Genomic DNA, 18,750 nt, shown 5'->3' with positions numbered 1-18,750 from the left:
ATTATGGAGAGCAAAGGGCAATCAACTGAACAACCTCACAGTTTATTATTTTTTTCTCTTTAATGAATACCTCAGTCTATAATTTTTTATATGACCTGCTATTTTGGATAATTTTGGATGCAGTTCTAGATATATGATTAATGTGCATTTACCATTATTTTCAAAGCAACGTAAGTTCTTATAAATATTGTTACATAATAACTGCCTTGAAAAGTATCATTTTAAGACATTTTAACTCACATTGTGAGTATGAAAAAATATATATTTCTTTAATGAGTCCTTTGTTCAAATTCTCAAAAGCCATGAAAAATGAGTAACATCTTTCTAGAGTAGATGAAAAAGGAATTATCATTTACAAAGATGTTGTTCTGATCATGGGAAAAAAAAAGAATTTACTGTGCTTCTGCCTATTTTCTGTGCATAAGTTCTTAATTTACGTTTTAATTTTCTCTCTTTTTTTTTTTGCATATTGAATATGCCATACAAAATGAAAGCGTAAGTTTTTTTTCTTTTCCAGAAAATGTATGCAAAGTGCAACAAAAAGAGGTGTTCCCTGATAAAGGTGGATTATCCATGTTCCTTTGGATTCTCTCCTTCTTTAAGTTTTTATTCACAAATAAAAACTTCACAAATAAGAGCAACTGAGGTTCACTACTTCAGAGACTTTTGTCTTTCTAATCCTATTTTACTTTCAGGGTAGTAGAAAAATTTCGACAAGCCTAAGTTATTCTTTTTTTTTTTTCTTGGAAACTTATTGTTATGTATGCTATCTGTATTCCTACAGTTCATTTTTAAAGGTAAGTAAGCAAGCAAGCTGTTTTTTCATTACATTTATACCAGCCATCAATCTGATATGAGAATTTACTGGTAGGTTCCCTTTTATTTAGTACCATCTTAGCCAACTGTTTGCAGAGAAGGTGTATAATGAAACAAAGTTAAATTGACACGTCTGTGATATGCCTGACAGCCCTCAGTATGCCCAATATTAATTTGTTTTCTTTGGCTAGGTAAGCCCTGCCAAAGCATATTACACATAATGTGTACTTCCAACCAAAATGATGAAAAGTATATATGAAATTTTGTTTCACTCAAAGAAAAATGAGAAGTCACAGAGGAATATATATGACAAAGATTATTTTTTATAATTAAAATATAAATGTACTTTTCAGTTCTTTTAGAATTTAATCTAATCTGAAATAGGTTCCCTGTAAGTTTTGGCAATTTAGTAAATATTTAAAAATTTTTAAATGCCAAAACCAAGTGTTTTCCTTTTCTATATTGTTTGAAAGAACTGCATATAGCCATAGGTTGTATTTCTAACTGTTAGTGTTGTGTGTTTTATAGCTACATTGAAATGCACATAAAGATCTATGACAGTATACTGAAATGGACTTTAATTGACCAGAAATAAGCCACTTTCTTTAAAACTGTGCCTTTTCTTTCATTGTTTTGCCTTAATAAGTTACTTTCCAAGTATACGTGCATTGTCATAAATTAAAATGACATATCATTTGAAGAAATCAAAACATCAAAAGCAAGTTTCCCTCAAACATTTAAAAAATATTTTTAAACATTATAAGGGGAAATTTGTGTATATACACACATATATACAACACTAACTAAATCTAAAATCTCTCAATTCAATAGTTTTGGATAATTGGTTAGAAGATAACATTTGGAAAACACTGTATAATTGATTAGAAAACACATTTGGAAAATACTGAGAAATATTGTCCAAATCATAGAACAAGAAACATGTTTCACTTCTGGAAAGAAAAAGTAGAGTGGAGAGATGTGTGTGCTAAAACTCTGAATGGAAATTATTTTATTAGCTAAGGTTTCCTAGACCTTACAAAGTACAAGTCTAAAAATGAACTTGAAACAAGAATAAAAGGCCAGGTAAATCATGCAAAAGTCTGTCATTTCCTACCCTCAGATAATAAAGGAGTTAACTTTGATCTGATAGACTGGCATAAAGAAGTGGTTAGCAGAATTTTTTTAAAAACACAATAGCAGTAAATTTGTTAAAATGTTATGGAAATAAATAAAGGTAGGCAATGAATCTAGGAATTTTAAACAGAATATGAATTAGAACAAGAATTAGAATAGAAAGAGCAATTGCATAAGTGGTTTCTCTCAACACTCATTTACTAAGTAAATTCACAGACTTCTAAACTTACCTCTTAGAATAAAATTAAATAATTCTGAAATCTATAATGTACTTTATAGAAATATAATACTTAATAATTTTATATATTTGCTTTTAGAAAAAGAGCAAATGACATGTTTATGTAGTGCAGATAAATGAAATTCGTATTTTGCATTTGTTTGAAAGCTATCATGCTTTACATTAAGATGTATTTGTCAGGTCCAATTGTATAAGAAAAGAATGTAGCCAAGAGCTAATTCAAAATTGTTTCTTGGATATGGGCCCAAACCATTAAATTATACATTTAATATCAGTAGTTTCTTTCCTATTTTACAAATTATTCATGATTTCTAGATACTGAATACATGAATAACAATAACGTGAAAATTCTAAAATCAGACACAAACTGACTTACTATGTTACCTGTTAACTGTCTAATATACACTAGTTAAATAAACTCAGTTTAAAATCAGATCTGTCAATAACTGAAATACCAATTCCAGGTTAAAATCATGCCTGACAAATTTAACTGGCAACTAACTGATTAGAATAATGCTTGAGATCTACTTTATTATATAAATGTACATGAATACTTTTAGCAGCATATCTATAATCTACACAGTTACCTCTTCCCATATACATGCATATTTCACATGCATACTATACATGCACACAAAGATACTCCTGTGTATCCTATTGACTGCTTTGAGTTTAAAGTACCATGTGTGTATTTATTTATTAATAATATTATAGATCATGTATATCCACATATACATGGCTATCAAAAAAATCAATGACAAAACATACAAAATGCAATGGAAAGATTGTCAAGCGGCAGAGATGCTTGGTGTCATCCTTGCACTATCAAATATACACATAAGTATGATTGGAGAAAGAGAGGCTAAATATTTCACTGTCAGAGAATGTAGAGAACTGCAATTCATTTCTATCTCTTGTGCTTTAGGACAATGACAATTTAATACAATGCCAGTGGATGTAAAAGAGATAAAAACTGAACAAACTGGGCCAGTATAATCAAAGATTTTTCTCCAGAGAGCTGGCTAGGGCCGGAGCTCATATGCACTTACAACAGATCAACATTGTATTGTTTCTCTCTTCCATGAATTTGCTGTGAAGCAAAATTCAGATCAAAGCTTAAGTGCTGCAATGATTCTAAAGTTCTGTTGAGATCCCTCAGACCCTCTCCTCTTATTTCTAAAAGCTGGATAGGTGATGCTAAAAAGTTTATTTGATATTAATTGGTTTAATAGAAATCATTGCTATTAATTGTCATTTGTATGAAAAAGTATCTCTCATCAGCATATAATTTATTTTATAAAATAATATAAAGCAAAACCTTCAGTGCTTAACATCACTTTGCAAGTAAGACAAAGAAATATTTTGTTTAGTCACTGGGCTAAAACAAATGTTGAGGAATTTTTCGTAAGTGATACGGACTTGAGATTGGGCATTATGCCTACCTTCCAAAAGAACGGTTTCTTCTTTGTCTGTAATTCTTGCAGGAGTGAGGTATTGTGAAAGTATTGTTAAAGAGAATCATAGAGAAGTTAGCTGCCCTCTTTGATGAATAGCACCAGGTATCTAAAATTAATTGCAAAAGTATGGCCCGGCTAATGAGATGGTCCTTATCTTTTCTCAGCACAGGAAGCACAAGTATTTTTCTGCTGGCTCAATATTTTAGGAAAATGCCTAAAGTGTTATTAACTAAGTAAGAAAAAAACTGATTAAAATACCCCAAAGAAATAAATTATTATAAATTGTAAAATCTGAAAAATTGAGAGTTAAAACTGATTTCCTGCATTATTTTTAAACCTTCTTTTCTTCTCTTTTTTCGCTTTAAAAAGAACAACAACAAAAAAATCTTTCCTCCTGCTTCTATTAGCATTTTTAAAAGCTGAATTAATTACTATTCTTTATAAAATGGCCAATATATATTATAGGTCAGATTAAATCAAAGAAATATATCAAAGGCCGTCAATTTAGGGGAAAAAAAAAACAGAACAATGATACCTTATTTGGGGAAAACACTAGAAAAATGATCATCTATGCAAGAGAATTAATGGATATCCACAAGGGCTTTGCTAATAACATGGGTTAATTACCGCTGCAACACACTAGGCTCAGTAAATAAAGCAGCAGTGCCATAAACACATTAAGATGAGAAACCATCACTATAAGAAGAAATAGCCAACACCATCACCCTTAGCTCTGCCCAGGAAATGGAAAGCTGTTTTTTAGTCCTTTCTATAAAAAAGGATTTTTAAACTTACCACCAAATGTGTATAGGGTAATACATAAATACCCTGACACAAAGGGCCAGTGGAACATGGGGTACCCATCATTTATCCACCACTCCTATTCAACATATATTTCATTAACTCAGGAACACTTTTTTTTTGTTGTTTACTTCAAGAAGAAAAATCATATGTTATATAATACTCGTCATCTGGCCACTTCAACTATATGTAGTTTGGAATATGTACAATGATTATTTAATTTTTAGGAAAATAGAATTAATCTGCTCACTTTAGTAATGTAATGGGCAAGGTTACAAGACTACAGCTCAAGAATGCTCACAACTAATTGCAGCTGGTTGTCACTTCAAGCAATTTAGAGAGAAATCATCTGAAAACCCCACCAACACTACATACCTTTAAGGCTGCAGGTGTTTTCAAGATTTGCAGGGAAAAAATAAAAAACAAAACATGAAGAAAAGTCATGTGGGCTCCAAGTCTAGAGTTTAAGTATTCTTACTCGAAAAAATAAAGTGTCTGTTCAGAGTTCTCAAATAACATCACATCTAAAGGGACTTGGCCAAGCTCTTATCATTCCCTAAAAAAAAGAGGCATCCCCTCTGATTTTGGCTTTTTGTTGTTGTTGTTACTGTTACTGCATAAATTTTTCCTTTCTGCCTGTTTTATCACTTATAATTTGACAGTATGGAATTAATTTGGGATTGTTGTATTTTTTTAAATTAGTATAGATTTTAAAAAGGAGAGATGAGAAAAAGAAAAAACATGAAAACCCTGAAACAGAGAGTGAAGCATGCAAAATAAAACTTGTGTAGCTCCAAACACGAATCTTAAAACTTAAATTTTCAATATCTGGACTTCAGTGATCAGGCTGAAATTTACTAAACTGTTCCCTCCTCGCCTTGTCTGTTTTGGAGTGTTTCAGTTGCCTTTCCTTCTTCCAACAGCTGTGACAACTGTTAAAACAGTCAGTAAAATTAAGTCCGCTCTATAATCCTGTAGTCAATGTTACATTTTAATCAGAGGTTGAAAGGGATTCATGTGATGAGCACACTCATTTAGAATGATTAGACTGACACATATGTCAAAATGAGCAGATATATTATTTTCATCTATTTATGCTATCAGCTATTACTGCTATTAAATGTGAAACAAGCTTTCAAGTATTATGTTCTTTAATGTGCTGGCACATTTCCTAAAATAAAAAAATACATAGTTAGAGGCTAACATTTTAAGCTCTCTTAATGGTGGTCAATAAATTGTATGAATCTTTTTAACAACCTCCAAAGCAGAAACTGTCCAATATTTTCCTCTAAAACTGTGTAACTCTGGTTTCATTTCTGTGTATACACACACGTGATGGGGTTTAACGCAGTACAATTACTACGAATATTAATAGCATGTATAAATTCTGTGGTTTATTAATTGAGACAGAGAGGCAGATGCGTTGCTTAGCGTTAGATCTTTCTGTCTGTCCAGTGAACCACGTAACCATCAGAACTGCAGGCAGACAATAAATCTGTATTTTTTAAAGATGACTTTTAATTGAGCCCAAAAGAAAGCTAGTTTGAATCTTGCGCCAAAGCCAAAAGGACATGTGCCTTGATTTCATTTAAATGCATCTGCTTTAAGAGGCTTATCTAAACGAATTATTCAAATTAGCTATAAGAAGTTAAATTCAAGGAAACTACTTCAAAAAGAAGGCTCTGGAGGATTTTAAAAGTTTGTTTTCTTTATTTATTTACAAGACAAAGTTCAGAATCTGGGCGTGCTTGGATAAGACATTCTTCCTGACACGAGGACATCTTAAACTCTCCAATTCTACAGCCCGAAGTACACTAACCTTCAAACTACACTTGAGTGGGCAGTCCTACCTTTATTTTTCATTTTTATTTTTACACATCTTAAGGTTGTTTCTTCCCTTGAGTGTTTCAAACTGATGCAAGCACAGCCTTATAATCTTTCAGTTCCTCCTAAATCCATCTCTTGGCTAATATTCCCTGTGTGAGCGTGGACGTGGGCGGATGTGCATGTGTGAGCGTGCATATACACACACACTCACACTCACGCTCAAACATACAGGAGCAGCCACTGAGACTGCAAGTCACTTTTCATCTCTTACTTAATTACAAAGCAATGCAATATGCAGTCACTAAGGACAGCTAGTGGACATCTACCTATAATGCACTACCTCATCTTCTAGAGTTTGATATTTTCTTCACAATCTATAGAGAAAAATGTTTGCCAAGGGCACTCTTTTCAGAATTATAACAGTTGGTATTACTGTAATGTGAAAGCAAAGCAATATAACTGACTCAACAGAAAGGGAGATAAACCAGTGACAGCTCTGGTGATATACTAATATTTTATCTTAACAGTAGGTTGAAATTAAGTTTATGACCTACTCATTTACACAAAAATGCCTAATTTACTTCTCATACCCCCTACACACTCCCCCCCTTTAGTAATCTAAATATATATTTCCATGTGCATAAAGATATTCATAAATACTAATTAAACTGCATGTAAGAATGAAAGTACTTTTCTATATTTTCTGGACACAATAAATGAGACAAATCCACACTCTGAACAGTGTTTATTTAAGAGGAAAATTTTTAAGTCACTACTGTTTCTTCTTTAGTTTTTTTTCCCCCCCTTAAATATTTATAATGTGTGAAAATCTCATGTTACCTAATGGACTGATTTGTCAGTTAAGTGCTGACTTAACGCTAACCATGCAAATAACATTATTCTGGCTCAGAATTGCATAGGGCTAGTTTTCAAATTGTTCTCTGAAGGAGAATTAGTAAATGTGCAATTTTGCCTCTAACTCTGCGCGGTAAGAAATGACAAGGAGCTGAAAATATCTGTCAAACTGCAAATACATAAGAGGCACTCAATAGTATAAATCATTTTGAATATTGTATTTTAAAACATCTTTCCTTGGGAAAATGGGTCCTAGTAAAAGATGCATTTTAACAGTTCACTAAGCATTTGTGCCAAGTGCCTATTCTTAGCACCTGAATAAGAAGTGACTGTCACACAGCTGTTTTACTGACAGTCACTGAGCTTTGCCTCAAAGGTAACATTGTAGTCAGAGAACAATTCTCGACTTACTGAATTAGGAGATCACCCTCAACACAAAAGACACAGACAGACACAAACAAGCACTCGTGCACACAAAATACCCAGGGCATTACCTGAATCAGTGTGTAAAGATACAGTCTGTCCGCCCCCACCCCCGCACCCCCACGACGAGTTTAAAAAGGAAAGAAAAAAGGTACCTACTCTTCCTCGTAGTGCAGGGAAAAAGATTCAGGAAGGCAAAGTTCTACCGAATCCATGTGCGACCGGCAACCATTATTTGTGCACCCCAGCTATAAATCAAAGTTTCCTTGACAGAGCACAGTGCAATTAACACAAATGTTCTCCTAGTGACAAGCCTATAGGCACAGCCAGTTGGGACCAAAGCTCTCACACTCTCCTAATCAAGGACTTAAAGCCCCGATTGGAGCTTATTAATATGAAGTAGGGCTTTACATATGCAGTCCCACCGGCCCAGCCGCGCAGCCGATTGGGGGGCCTCTGCCCAATCAGGAGGGAGGCGACGGGAGGCTGCACGGAGCGAGAGGAGCCAGGCAGGTAGGCAGGGTGCAGAGAGCCGAAGGGGGCTGGAAACTGAGAGTGGGCAGAGAAAAAGGGAGCGGAGAAGGGAGCGGTTGAAACGCTCCCAATACACACTCTCGGGTTTGATTTTTTTTTTTTTTTTCCTCCCTTCTCTCTCTCTCTCTCTCTCTCTTTTTTTTTTTCTTCTGGGAAGCTACAAAAGAAACATAACTAACTTAACTCTCTAAGCACTGGAGGAATTTGCCTTTGATTTCTAACCTAAGATCTCTTTTGCCTTGAAAAGGAGAACTCACGCAGACTCTCAGTTAATTTGGGAAAGGATTCTGCGGAAGGTAGAGAATTAAGTTTGTCCTGCCGTTGTCTGTCTTTTGATTACACCGGGGGCTGCTGTTTATTTGATACTGTACTTTCTCATGTATTCCTAATCATGTCTTTTCCTGTTTTCCTGATGTATGCTGGGCATTAAAAATAATAATAATAAAGACATTCTTCTAAATTGTTTGAGCATGTGAACTGGGATCGTCATCTCTGAGGTGGAATGCAGTTTTACACAACTACAGAAGAGGAAACAGTGACAATACAATTTGAGAGAATGCCTAAGTAAATTATATGTGTAAACCTTTCTATACCTGCGACTGTCTCTTTACGTGTAGATACAACGCATAGCTTTTCAAAACAAAGGTAAACAACCGCAGGACAAATTGGCTTCTTCAGTTTTAGGGGTGGGGAGACTGAGGGTTGTGGGGGTAAATAGCGAATTAAATCTCTCTCAATGCATTTTGACAAAGACAGCATTTTTTTTTTTTTTTTTTTTTTTTTGGTAGGGAGAGCATTAGTAAACAGTACACTAAAAGTATTCTTAATTATTTGTATATATTTCAGTACAAGCTTCCAAACTAGGAGGCATATAATTATATATATGATTTTACCCAAAACATACTGCTTTCAAATAAAACACAGTGTACATATTTGTTTCTATACATAAGGCACCCTATATGCTTTAAAAAAATAAACCCAGAAACATTTTATAAACCATCACACAGTCTGGTCACTATAAGAACTAGTTTCAAACAGATAATAATTTACAAAACTAAGAATTCTCTATCAAAAGTGTTCAAAAAATAAATAAAAGGAGGATATAAGAGGACAAGTGTGTTTTTTCCTCCTTTAATTGTGTATACCGTGTCTTTAATTTCCATATAACAAAGAGTTTGCTTAGGTCCTATTTTAATCTACAGGATTTTTTTATACTAGCAAATGTACATTGGAATAGATACCAGCTATTTATGGCGAAGAGATAACTGCTACCTTATGGAGAGTGAAAAACCCACAATTTTGATATAATTCAACCCTACTGCTTATCAACCTTTTATGTCTTAAGTCCTACATGATAGAAATAGGATAATTTTTGAGATCAAAATAAATTAGTTCAGATATTCATCGTGTGTTAAATTCACTAAATTAGGACTCAACTCCCTCAACCCTCTCAAATTTTCTAGGTCTTAAAAAAAACAAAACACTAAAATAGAGCAGCCACATTAAAATTCAGAATATAAAAATGACAGACATGATTTGGTCCCCCCACAGAAGAAGGCAATTTCACTGCCTTGTATTTAGCTATATCTAAGATATAGGCCTGATTACTTTTATTTGTGTTCTAAATGCATACAAAGTTTCTAGATCAGAACTCACATAGCAAAAACGGTGCCTCAGAATACTGTATAAAAGCAGGTAGTAAAAGCTTAATTACCAGTAGCATTATGCTGTCTATATTGTTAAATGTGAACTCTGCAATTAAGATGTAAATTTGGTTGTGAGCAGTGAATTAAAAGAGCTTTGAGATGTAGAAGAAAATCCAAGCATTCTGCAGACACTGAGAGAGAAAAAAATTGTCTATTCAATCTCAAATAAGACATGTAATCATTTTACAATTAAAAAAATAAATAAAACAGGCATTTTGCAAAAGAAAGGTTTTTCTAAAATACACTCAAAGAAATATGGAAGCTAATACTGCATTACAAAGACAGAAAAATATCCTTTGATTCATATGGTTACTATCTTGATTTCTGAATAAACTAAAATTCTCAGGGTAATTAATAGATTCAATTGTACATACTTTAAAAAAGATATACCAAAAAAAAAAAAAAACAGAAACTTTCCTTCTTGGTTTGACTATGGATATTTCTGTAAAAATTATAAATTATTTAATGTACTCAATGCATCTTAATGTACTCAAAGAAAGCACTCCGATTTTGCACCTGTGCAGAATCCTGTACTGTGTTCAGTTTCTTTGCATTATCATGCTGTGACAGAACCTGTTTATTACTCCTTTGAAATGGCTTTTTAAAGACAAGATTTGTAGTGTATTTACCAGTGGACTTCAAGTCACCAAATTTCGTACAAGTGATCTTTGATTTCCCATAATTTTCTTATTTCCCTTTGGGTACTTATTTGCCCTCATGATGATCCATTTGACTTCACTGGTGTATATTTTTAAAGATATTTAGACTCATACTTATGTGTAAGTCTTTTTGCTGTGCTCACAGAGATACATGTACAAACATACACAGTATCATCCCCACTGATTTTTCACTAACCATATTTCATCTACGCAAGGTGCAGTGTTCACTGAGCTCACTGCTTTCTGAGTGATCAGACATGTACCAGGTTTGTAGAGTTGGATGTTTTCCCCTTGGGATCAAAGTATCACCTATACAATTCAAGGACCTAAAGACTATACTTACTGTCTTGAATCCAATTTAACCAATTTAAAATTTTTTTTAAAATCCTCTTCACTAAACTTGTGAGACAGCTTCCAGAACGTTTTACAAATACACAGCTCAGTCATCTCAAGAAACTTCCCTGGTCCCAGATTTTTCTCACCTTGAAGGAGAAAACAATGGATAATCATGGGAAATAAATGCACCATGAGTAATACTGAACTTAAACCTTCAAGAATCTCAATTACAAAAAATCTGGAAAAAAAACAAACAAACAGATAAACAGCCTAGGATACACATATATTCCCAGTCTATACACTTCACAATCTTACCACAAGGAGTCTACCCAAATCAAGAAAAACTGAACCAAACAAAAGGATCTCTCACGATTGTTCCACAAAGAATATTAATAAATTAGTTAATATCAGTCTATTATGCATCAGACTCTTAGTGTATGCATAGTTTCAATCTCTTCTTCCTGAAACAATGCAGTCATAAATATCCAAATAAATTCATTTTCAGTCCCAACTAATGCAGTCACCAAGCAGAGAATACACTTCATTTCTATTTCAAAGAACAGAATGAAAACAAGCAAAACTCAAGTGGAAACAACAGGAAGATTCCTATAGTCGTATGCACCAGACATTTTACTACATTTAAGTCAGAATCATTTCCTGCAACATTCTAACTAGGAATTCTTATGTTGCTAGAAGGTGATGAGAAATATTTAGTCTTGCTGTTATTGCATATTAACAGCTATATTTAGCTCCTACCTTTCTTTTCTGAAAATTAACAGGACTAACCTGCTTTAAAATGTTCAAGTTTATCACTGTCATTTTTGAAGCAAGTTTTTCTTTTATATTACGCATTCATCACTTGTTAAATATGTAAAACTAAACAAGGCATAACAAATTTAGATTTTCAAATTGCCTTGTAATCTTTCCTCAGGAGTATAAAATCTTTGAAAAGCTGTTTAACTTTTTGAACTATTTTCCCTGCTGTTTTAAATGTATCATATATAGTATAATATACCATCCTACAAAAAGCAAACCAAGACAATTACTAACTACTATCTTTAACTCCAAAAGAAAACCTTGGGAAAAGAACCTAAAATGACAAGCAAAGCACCAGGCTCCCTTCTACTCCTCATGAGCTGTGTGGCTATAGGCAGGTCACCTCACTTATCTGTCCCTCATTTCCTCATCTGAGAATTGGGATTTCCTTTGTGCTATAAACCTGCTTAAGAACACACCTTTCCCACTGAGAACATGCAGACTTCTTTCGAAGTCAGGATGACGACTTTACACTATATTACCACCAGCCCTCTATCAATTCATCATTCCTCATTTTCTGTTGCCTTTCATTTCTAGGGCACAGGCTTTGATATTTAAATTATTGTCTCGATTGGCAAGAAGCAATCATTTCTACTGAAAGTGATCGCTTCCACAGAAGCACTAATAAAAACCTTTCCTTTTGACAAACCTCTTGTCCTATAAATCCATCCCATTCCCAAATTATGGAGTCTATATATAAAAAAAGCCCATTCTCTGGGGAGCAACTATCTCACCTCCATAACACACTAAACTCTTTCCCACTGTGTTTCTGAAAGCTGAAGGCGGGCGGGGGGGGGGGGGGGAAGAATCAGAGAAAGACGGAAAAACTAATAGAGGCAATTCAGTTTCTGTTTAATTAATTCAGGATTATTTCATTTTCATTTTGTCAAACTAATAATACACATGATGAAATGTCAGTAAAAATTAAATTATAAACTACAGTAGCTCCAATGGGAAAACTGACTTTAGTTAGGTTGTATTTCCATCATGCTTGCCCTGGTAAGATACCAAATGCATTTCATAGTATCCTACAAGCTTTCTATAATCTGCATAGCATGTATTTACAGAGCAATAGTTAACGTTTTGAGATTATACATTAATAAATGAGTTGCAGTTATATTCTTTCCTGAATGTTAAGCACCATGAGCTAAATGCAGAAAACATTCAAGGTCAATGTCCCATTTTAGACCTTTTCAGGCAGCTGTAATATTATGATAATCAAGCTTAAAATATTCCTATAGAAAGAGTAAATTAGCCTTTTCACTTGAAAGATGATTATGATAAACAATAAACCTAAGAGAGGACAAAATCCCTATTTTTAAAAGCCATAAATTGTTGACTCAATCATGTGTGTGATATTGTTGTCCAAAATAAAGGGTAGCTTAACTCTGAGAGGAAGGTGGAGGGAGTAGTGGAGACAGAGAAGGAGGGGGAAGTGGAACAAACATGACAGATTCCAGAATAAGCAATCCATGCTTTGATACCAGTAAAATGATCAAATTACCCATCCTAACCACCCCATTCAACATATAATATATTTGAGTCTAAAAATATATATATCATAAAACATCAAAAAAAAACACAATGTATTTTTTTTCCTGACATATATGGATATTCAATACAAGTTTAAAAACTCGCTTTTCCTGTGGCTTGTGTTAATCCCTTTGTCCAAATTTTCAAAGGACTAGTGGAAAAAAAAATAAGATATTAACATCTGGTATCCATATAAACAGGTTTAAAGAGTTATACATTTTTTTTGATGTTTGAACTCTCTGACACACTTCTAAGATTACTTTTTATAAATGACTACGTTTGATAAGAGTCTCCTTCCCCCAACCAAGGCTAATTAGAGGTGTGTGTTTGTCATACCTGGAAGAAGGTTTTAGAGTAAGGGATTACAGGTCCTTCTGGAACATGCCTTGGGTTCAGATTCCAATTATGAGGGGTGAGGCTTTGAACTGGAGTCAGCTTCACCCATCTTAGTCTCAGTTTCCTCAGCTACTAAATGGGAATAACAACAACAATCTTGTAGAATTCTTATGGGGATTAAGCAGGTTAAACCAATTTAGCACAATATCTGGCCCCAGTTTGGGGACCATATAATCCAGTGGGCTGAGGAAGTTTTGGCTTGTGCCAGTTGTCCTAGCGTAACAATTTGCAGTAGCACCTTCTTACACCCTCAATAGTGTCCCCGTTTGGAGAATGCATTTTATTGTCATCCTACAATGAGTGAGCCTTCCATAAATGTTAGTTATATCATTTTTAAATCTTTAAAAATTATTTTACAAACTTTTAAAACTGAACAGAGAGATGCAAGAGAAAGGCATTGTAATTCATTTGGCCTCCATCTCTGACTAGGAGTGGAAGATACTGGATACAGAAAAGAAAGTGAAGTGCAAGTTCATTACACTATGAATTGCTTGCCATACTGCCACATATACATTGGCTGCATGTAACAAAAGGGAAAACTAAAAGATGTCCCCTTAAAGTTACCATGATGTTTTCTGCATGGGGATGAGGAAGACAGACTTGGGAAAGTTAACTGATTCTGCTGACTCTCCAGAGAATTCAATTGTACATTGTTTACCAGAAAGAAGGGGAGAAATTGCTCACAATCCATTTCTCTTCCTTTAAGACACTTCTTACACATCCCTCTACTCTAGCAGTTCAGTCAATAATGCTGTTGATTTTATTACTATCCCAAGTACAAACTCATTCACCTAGGAGCTCTTTTGATCAGATATCCCAAGAACTCAATTTCTTCACAAGGCTTTGCTCTTGTTACATTGAATGGCCACTAATCTATGGCAGCACATAAAGTCTGGGCAACGGGGAATTACAGGCTGGGAAAGACCATAGGGATTATGAGTCCAGCTTGGTTACTTTACAAGTAAAGAAAATGAGGCTCAGGTTGGTTAAGAGCCTTAACCCAGGTTACATACCTAGGTAGTAGGAAAGCTCCTATTAGAAAAGATTATATTTCTCCCCTTTCCAGTGCTTCGTTCGCAACAAGCTACCAATGTTAATGTCACAATTGTTCACAATATACTAGCGCATAGAACTCCGACGGAGATCTGACCCCTCTGAGGACAAAGGTCCAGTAAAAGCCAAGGGACATCTGAACCAAAGTGTAATATCCAAGTGTAAACCAAATGGTCCTCTACTTTCTCCAAAAGTTTAGAAAGGTTAAAAAAAAAAAAAAAAAGTTACATATTTAAAAAGAAATGGGAATGTATTAGTAGAAATAAATTCTGTCTTCTCCTCAGCTAATTATTGTCCTTTTAGAAGCATATTTTAGCTATCGTTTCTTTCAAGGATTCAGTTTTGTTAAGCAGCCACACCTTTCCTTACTCTGAACTCTATCTGACTGTAATCTGTGAGCTCGGCTGGGTCTGACAGTGTCCCCAGGGCCAGTAATGGAACTCAAGAAATATTCCTGTCAATGTTATAGGAACACAATGAATACGTCTTGTATGAGTGAATGAATGAATGAACTAATGACCAAGGCTATTACTCAGTTAATTATTAAATTTAAGAGAGGCTGCCAAATTTAATGAGATAATTCAAGCTGGGTAACTAGAGTAATACAGGAAAAATTTAAGAGATAACATGATTGAAAAAAAAATAGGCAAATGGTGAAGCAGAAAGTTGGTAGAAAAACATAAAAAGAGGAAAAAAGAATTGAGGGCAAGGCCTGCGCCATGCTATACTAAGGTGCACCAGCGCTTCATCATCATTTATTCTTCTGATAGCTAAGAAGGAGCAATGTAGAATGGTTGCTGTCTTCCTCTACTTTCTAATTTTCCATGTTTTGTAAATATTCATACTGACTATTAGATAATGAAAACAATTATTATTAAAACAAAAGCAAACAAACAAAGCTGCCATATCAGTACCTAAAACTGTGACCCTTCCCAGGGTAACATGGAAACATTTTCTCATTTAATCTTATAGCAAATGCTTTTAAAAATCATGATCCCATGTCCTGAAACTAAAATTTTTTAAGTGTTCAAAAATGATTCTTGTATGTAACGTAAAAATTTATATATTAAGGATTCTAAGTACTTTTCGTTATCTAAAGGTTTCTTTGGTTAAATGTTGACAAGGATCCCATGAAGAATGGTCACGAAGTTCCTATTTCTATGAGATGTTTGACTGGAGCAGAGTGAACACTGAATACTTTCAGTGGGAAGGTGGATTTTTCCTCTTATGGCGGAAGGAAGAAGGGAATTAATCAGCAGAATAAGGCAAAGGTCTTACCTTTAGGCTGCTCTTTACCTCTCTTTACTCCCTGCAGTTTTTAAACAAGACCTGTACGTTTTGCTTGATGATTTCATTGAAAGAGCAAGACCCTGATGAGAACATATCACATTCTAGAGAGCCAAGCGTTATTTCTAGAAAACCACATTTTGGATGCAAAAAAGAGTAAGATTCCCTGGTTCAATTATTACACATACATATGCATGTATCTAAATGCAATATGTACCCCCAAAATATGTACAACTCTTACGTATCAATTTTAAAAAGAGAGAGTGAGACAAAGAATTCCTTTCCCATTTCTGTGGTAGATTAAATTACAGGAATGGTGGCGGGGGGAGGGGCATGAGGACTGTACTCAGAACATTGAAATCCTGGGGTTCTTATCTCACCTACAGTTTGTAACTAAATGCACAGATATTTGGATCACGAAGGTTTATCCAATCAAACTGTGTCACCGAAAAGCAAGAGTTCAGTTACCAGTTGAATTAGGAAACTAAATAAATCAAAGATCATTTTCGTTAGTGAGAACAGACATGGATTAATTCATCCTTCGATAAATTAGAATGTTAAACGAAGAAGTGAAATTTAACAGAGAAAGATTTTTTTAATTTTTATTTTTTATTTATGTATTTATTTTTATTTTTTTTGAGACAGAGTCTCGCTCTGTTGCCCAGGCTGGAGTGCAGTGGCCGGATCTCAGCTCACTGCAAGCTCCGCCTCCCGGGTTCACGCCATTCCCCTGCCTCAGCCTTCGGAGTAGCTGGGACTACAGGCGCCCGCCACCGCGCCCGGCTAGTTTTTTGTATTTTTTAGTAGAGACGGGGTTTCACTGTGTTAGCCAGGATGGTCTCGATCACCTGACCTCGTGATCCGCCCGTCTCGGCCTCCCAAAGTGCTGGGATTACAGGCTTGAGCCACCGCGCCCGGCAATTTTTATATTTTTAAAATATAGACAGAAAAGTTAGCTGTTTAGAACATTTAAAAATTCTAATTAAGAAGCGGAATATCCAATATTTTTGCTATAATTTAACATTAACAAAGAAATTTCACACGTGCTCCTTTTGTTCCTCATGACAACTCGCTGTAGCAGGTAGAAACTTTATTATTATTATATTATCATCCCATTTTACAGATGACACTGAGATTCAAAGGGTTTGTTGATTGCCCAACAGCACTCAGTTTTCATGCTGCAAAGTTAACATCTGGATTTATTGATTTTTTTTTTTTTTTTTTTTTTTTTTTTTTTTGAGACGGAGACTTACTCTGTCGCCCAGGCTGGAGTGCAGTGGTGTGATCTCAGCTCCCTGCAAACTCCGCCTCCCAGGTTCAAGCGATTCTCCTGCCTCAGCCTCCCGAGTAGCTGGGACTACAGGCACCCACCACCACACCCAGCTAACTTTTGTATTTATAGTAGAGACGGGATTTCATCATGTTGGCCAGGCTGGTCTCGAATACCTGACCTCAGGTGATCTGCCCTACTAGTGAAAATGTACAATACAAAAAGAAAACCACTGGGCTTGGTGGTGTGCACATGTAGTCCCAGCTACTCCAGAGGCTGAGGGAGGAGGATTGCTGGAGTCCAACAGTTCAAGGCATCAGTGATCAATGATCAATGGTCACACCTGTCTATGAATAGCCACTGAACTCCAGCCTGCAAACATAGTGGAACCCCATCTCTAAAATTAAAAAAAAAGGTGGGGCAGGGGAGAATCCTGTGGTCTCAATAATTTCCCTTCTCTATCAAGAATTTTACTCTGGTTAGGTACAGCTCCAAATTGACTGCTTTCCCTTTCCCAAGTTTCCCAGCCATACAACCACAGTAAAATTCGAGGATATCTGAGCTAAGGAACCAAGAGACTTAAAGAGTAGCAAAATCATTCCTCATTAAGACAGAAGCAACAACAATCCAAAAAATATAACTCAACTTTAAAACTACCATATTTGCTTAGAGTTTTTCAAAGATCCCCTTGTTAATAAAATAGAACTATGATCAACCCATACAACATAACAGCTTTCAAACATTCGTGTTTTCTTCAGAATTATTCTGTTTCATCTGTATAATCTTTCTAGCCTGCAGTATAAGGGCATTTTTTTTTTTTTTTTTTTTTTTTGTCATACTACCAGGTGCTTTGGGGCCTGGGCATGTTACTGCTGAGAAGATCTTGGGAGAAAACATGGCCACATTTTGCTTTCCCTATTAGCAAAGATGATTAAATAAGACAATATTAGCTGTAATGGGCTTTTTTTGTGGTGAGAGCTTTCTAGTACTGCCCATGTTCTCCCCCAACATTGACTTCATTGCCATCATTGAACAGTTAAACCTATTCAATTATTCAATCCTAATCAATATTTTGAGATGTAAAGAAAGTAAATGTAAATATTTTGTTTATTTTTACCATACTTGATTCATGTGCTCTTACTGGAGGAGAAAGTTACATATTTATAAATAAACCGTTGCAAAAAAAAAGGGGAGGGGTCCTTTTCTGGTAATTCTGGTTCTCATTTAGTGAGCTACAATATTTAGCAACACAATCCACAGGGTAGATAAAACACTCTCAGGCCGGGCACAGTGGCTCATGCCTGTAATCCCAGCATTTTGGGAGCTCAAGGGGGGCGGATCATCTGAAGTCAGGAGTTCGAGACCAGCTTGAGAAACAGTGAAACCCTGTCTCTACTAAAAATACAAAATTAGCCAGGTGTGGTGGTGGGTGCCTGTAATCCCATCTACTCAGGAGATTGAGGCAAGAGAATCGCCTGAACCAGGGAGGCAGAGGTTGGTGGAGATCGCGCCACTGCACTCCAGCCTGGGCAACAGAGCAACAGAGCAAGACTCTATCAAAAACAAAAAACAAAAACAAACAAAAAAACAAAAAAACACCCAGTCTCAA

The 18,750-nt window shown here is 35.1% G+C and overlaps 1 protein-coding gene across 5 annotated transcripts in view; it reads right to left on the bottom strand.

Annotated features, from left to right (window-relative positions):
- The window catches only part of ESRRG (estrogen related receptor gamma), a 595,005-nt gene that overhangs the window by 217,583 nt on the left and 358,672 nt on the right, over positions 1–18,750 (bottom strand). For 2 of the 5 annotated variants that reach the window (XM_073011507.1, XM_007988427.3), the window contains exon 1: positions 7,711–8,432. The exons of the other annotated variants lie outside the window; for them this stretch is intronic. Coding sequence is in view for 1 of the 2 variants with exons in the window: in XM_007988427.3 (XP_007986618.1) it covers positions 7,711–7,766 (56 nt within the window). In the remaining variant the exon portion in view is untranslated. Of the gene's footprint in view, positions 1–7,710; positions 8,433–18,750 lie in introns of those variants that run through there. 5 annotated transcript variants of the gene reach the window in all.

This window comes from Chlorocebus sabaeus, chromosome 25, assembly GCF_047675955.1.
Source record: "Chlorocebus sabaeus isolate Y175 chromosome 25, mChlSab1.0.hap1, whole genome shotgun sequence".
Classification (NCBI taxonomy): Eukaryota; Metazoa; Chordata; class Mammalia; order Primates; family Cercopithecidae; genus Chlorocebus; species Chlorocebus sabaeus.
The sequence above is the reverse complement of the archived record's forward strand: the minus strand, read 5'-3'. Positions and strand labels throughout refer to the sequence as shown.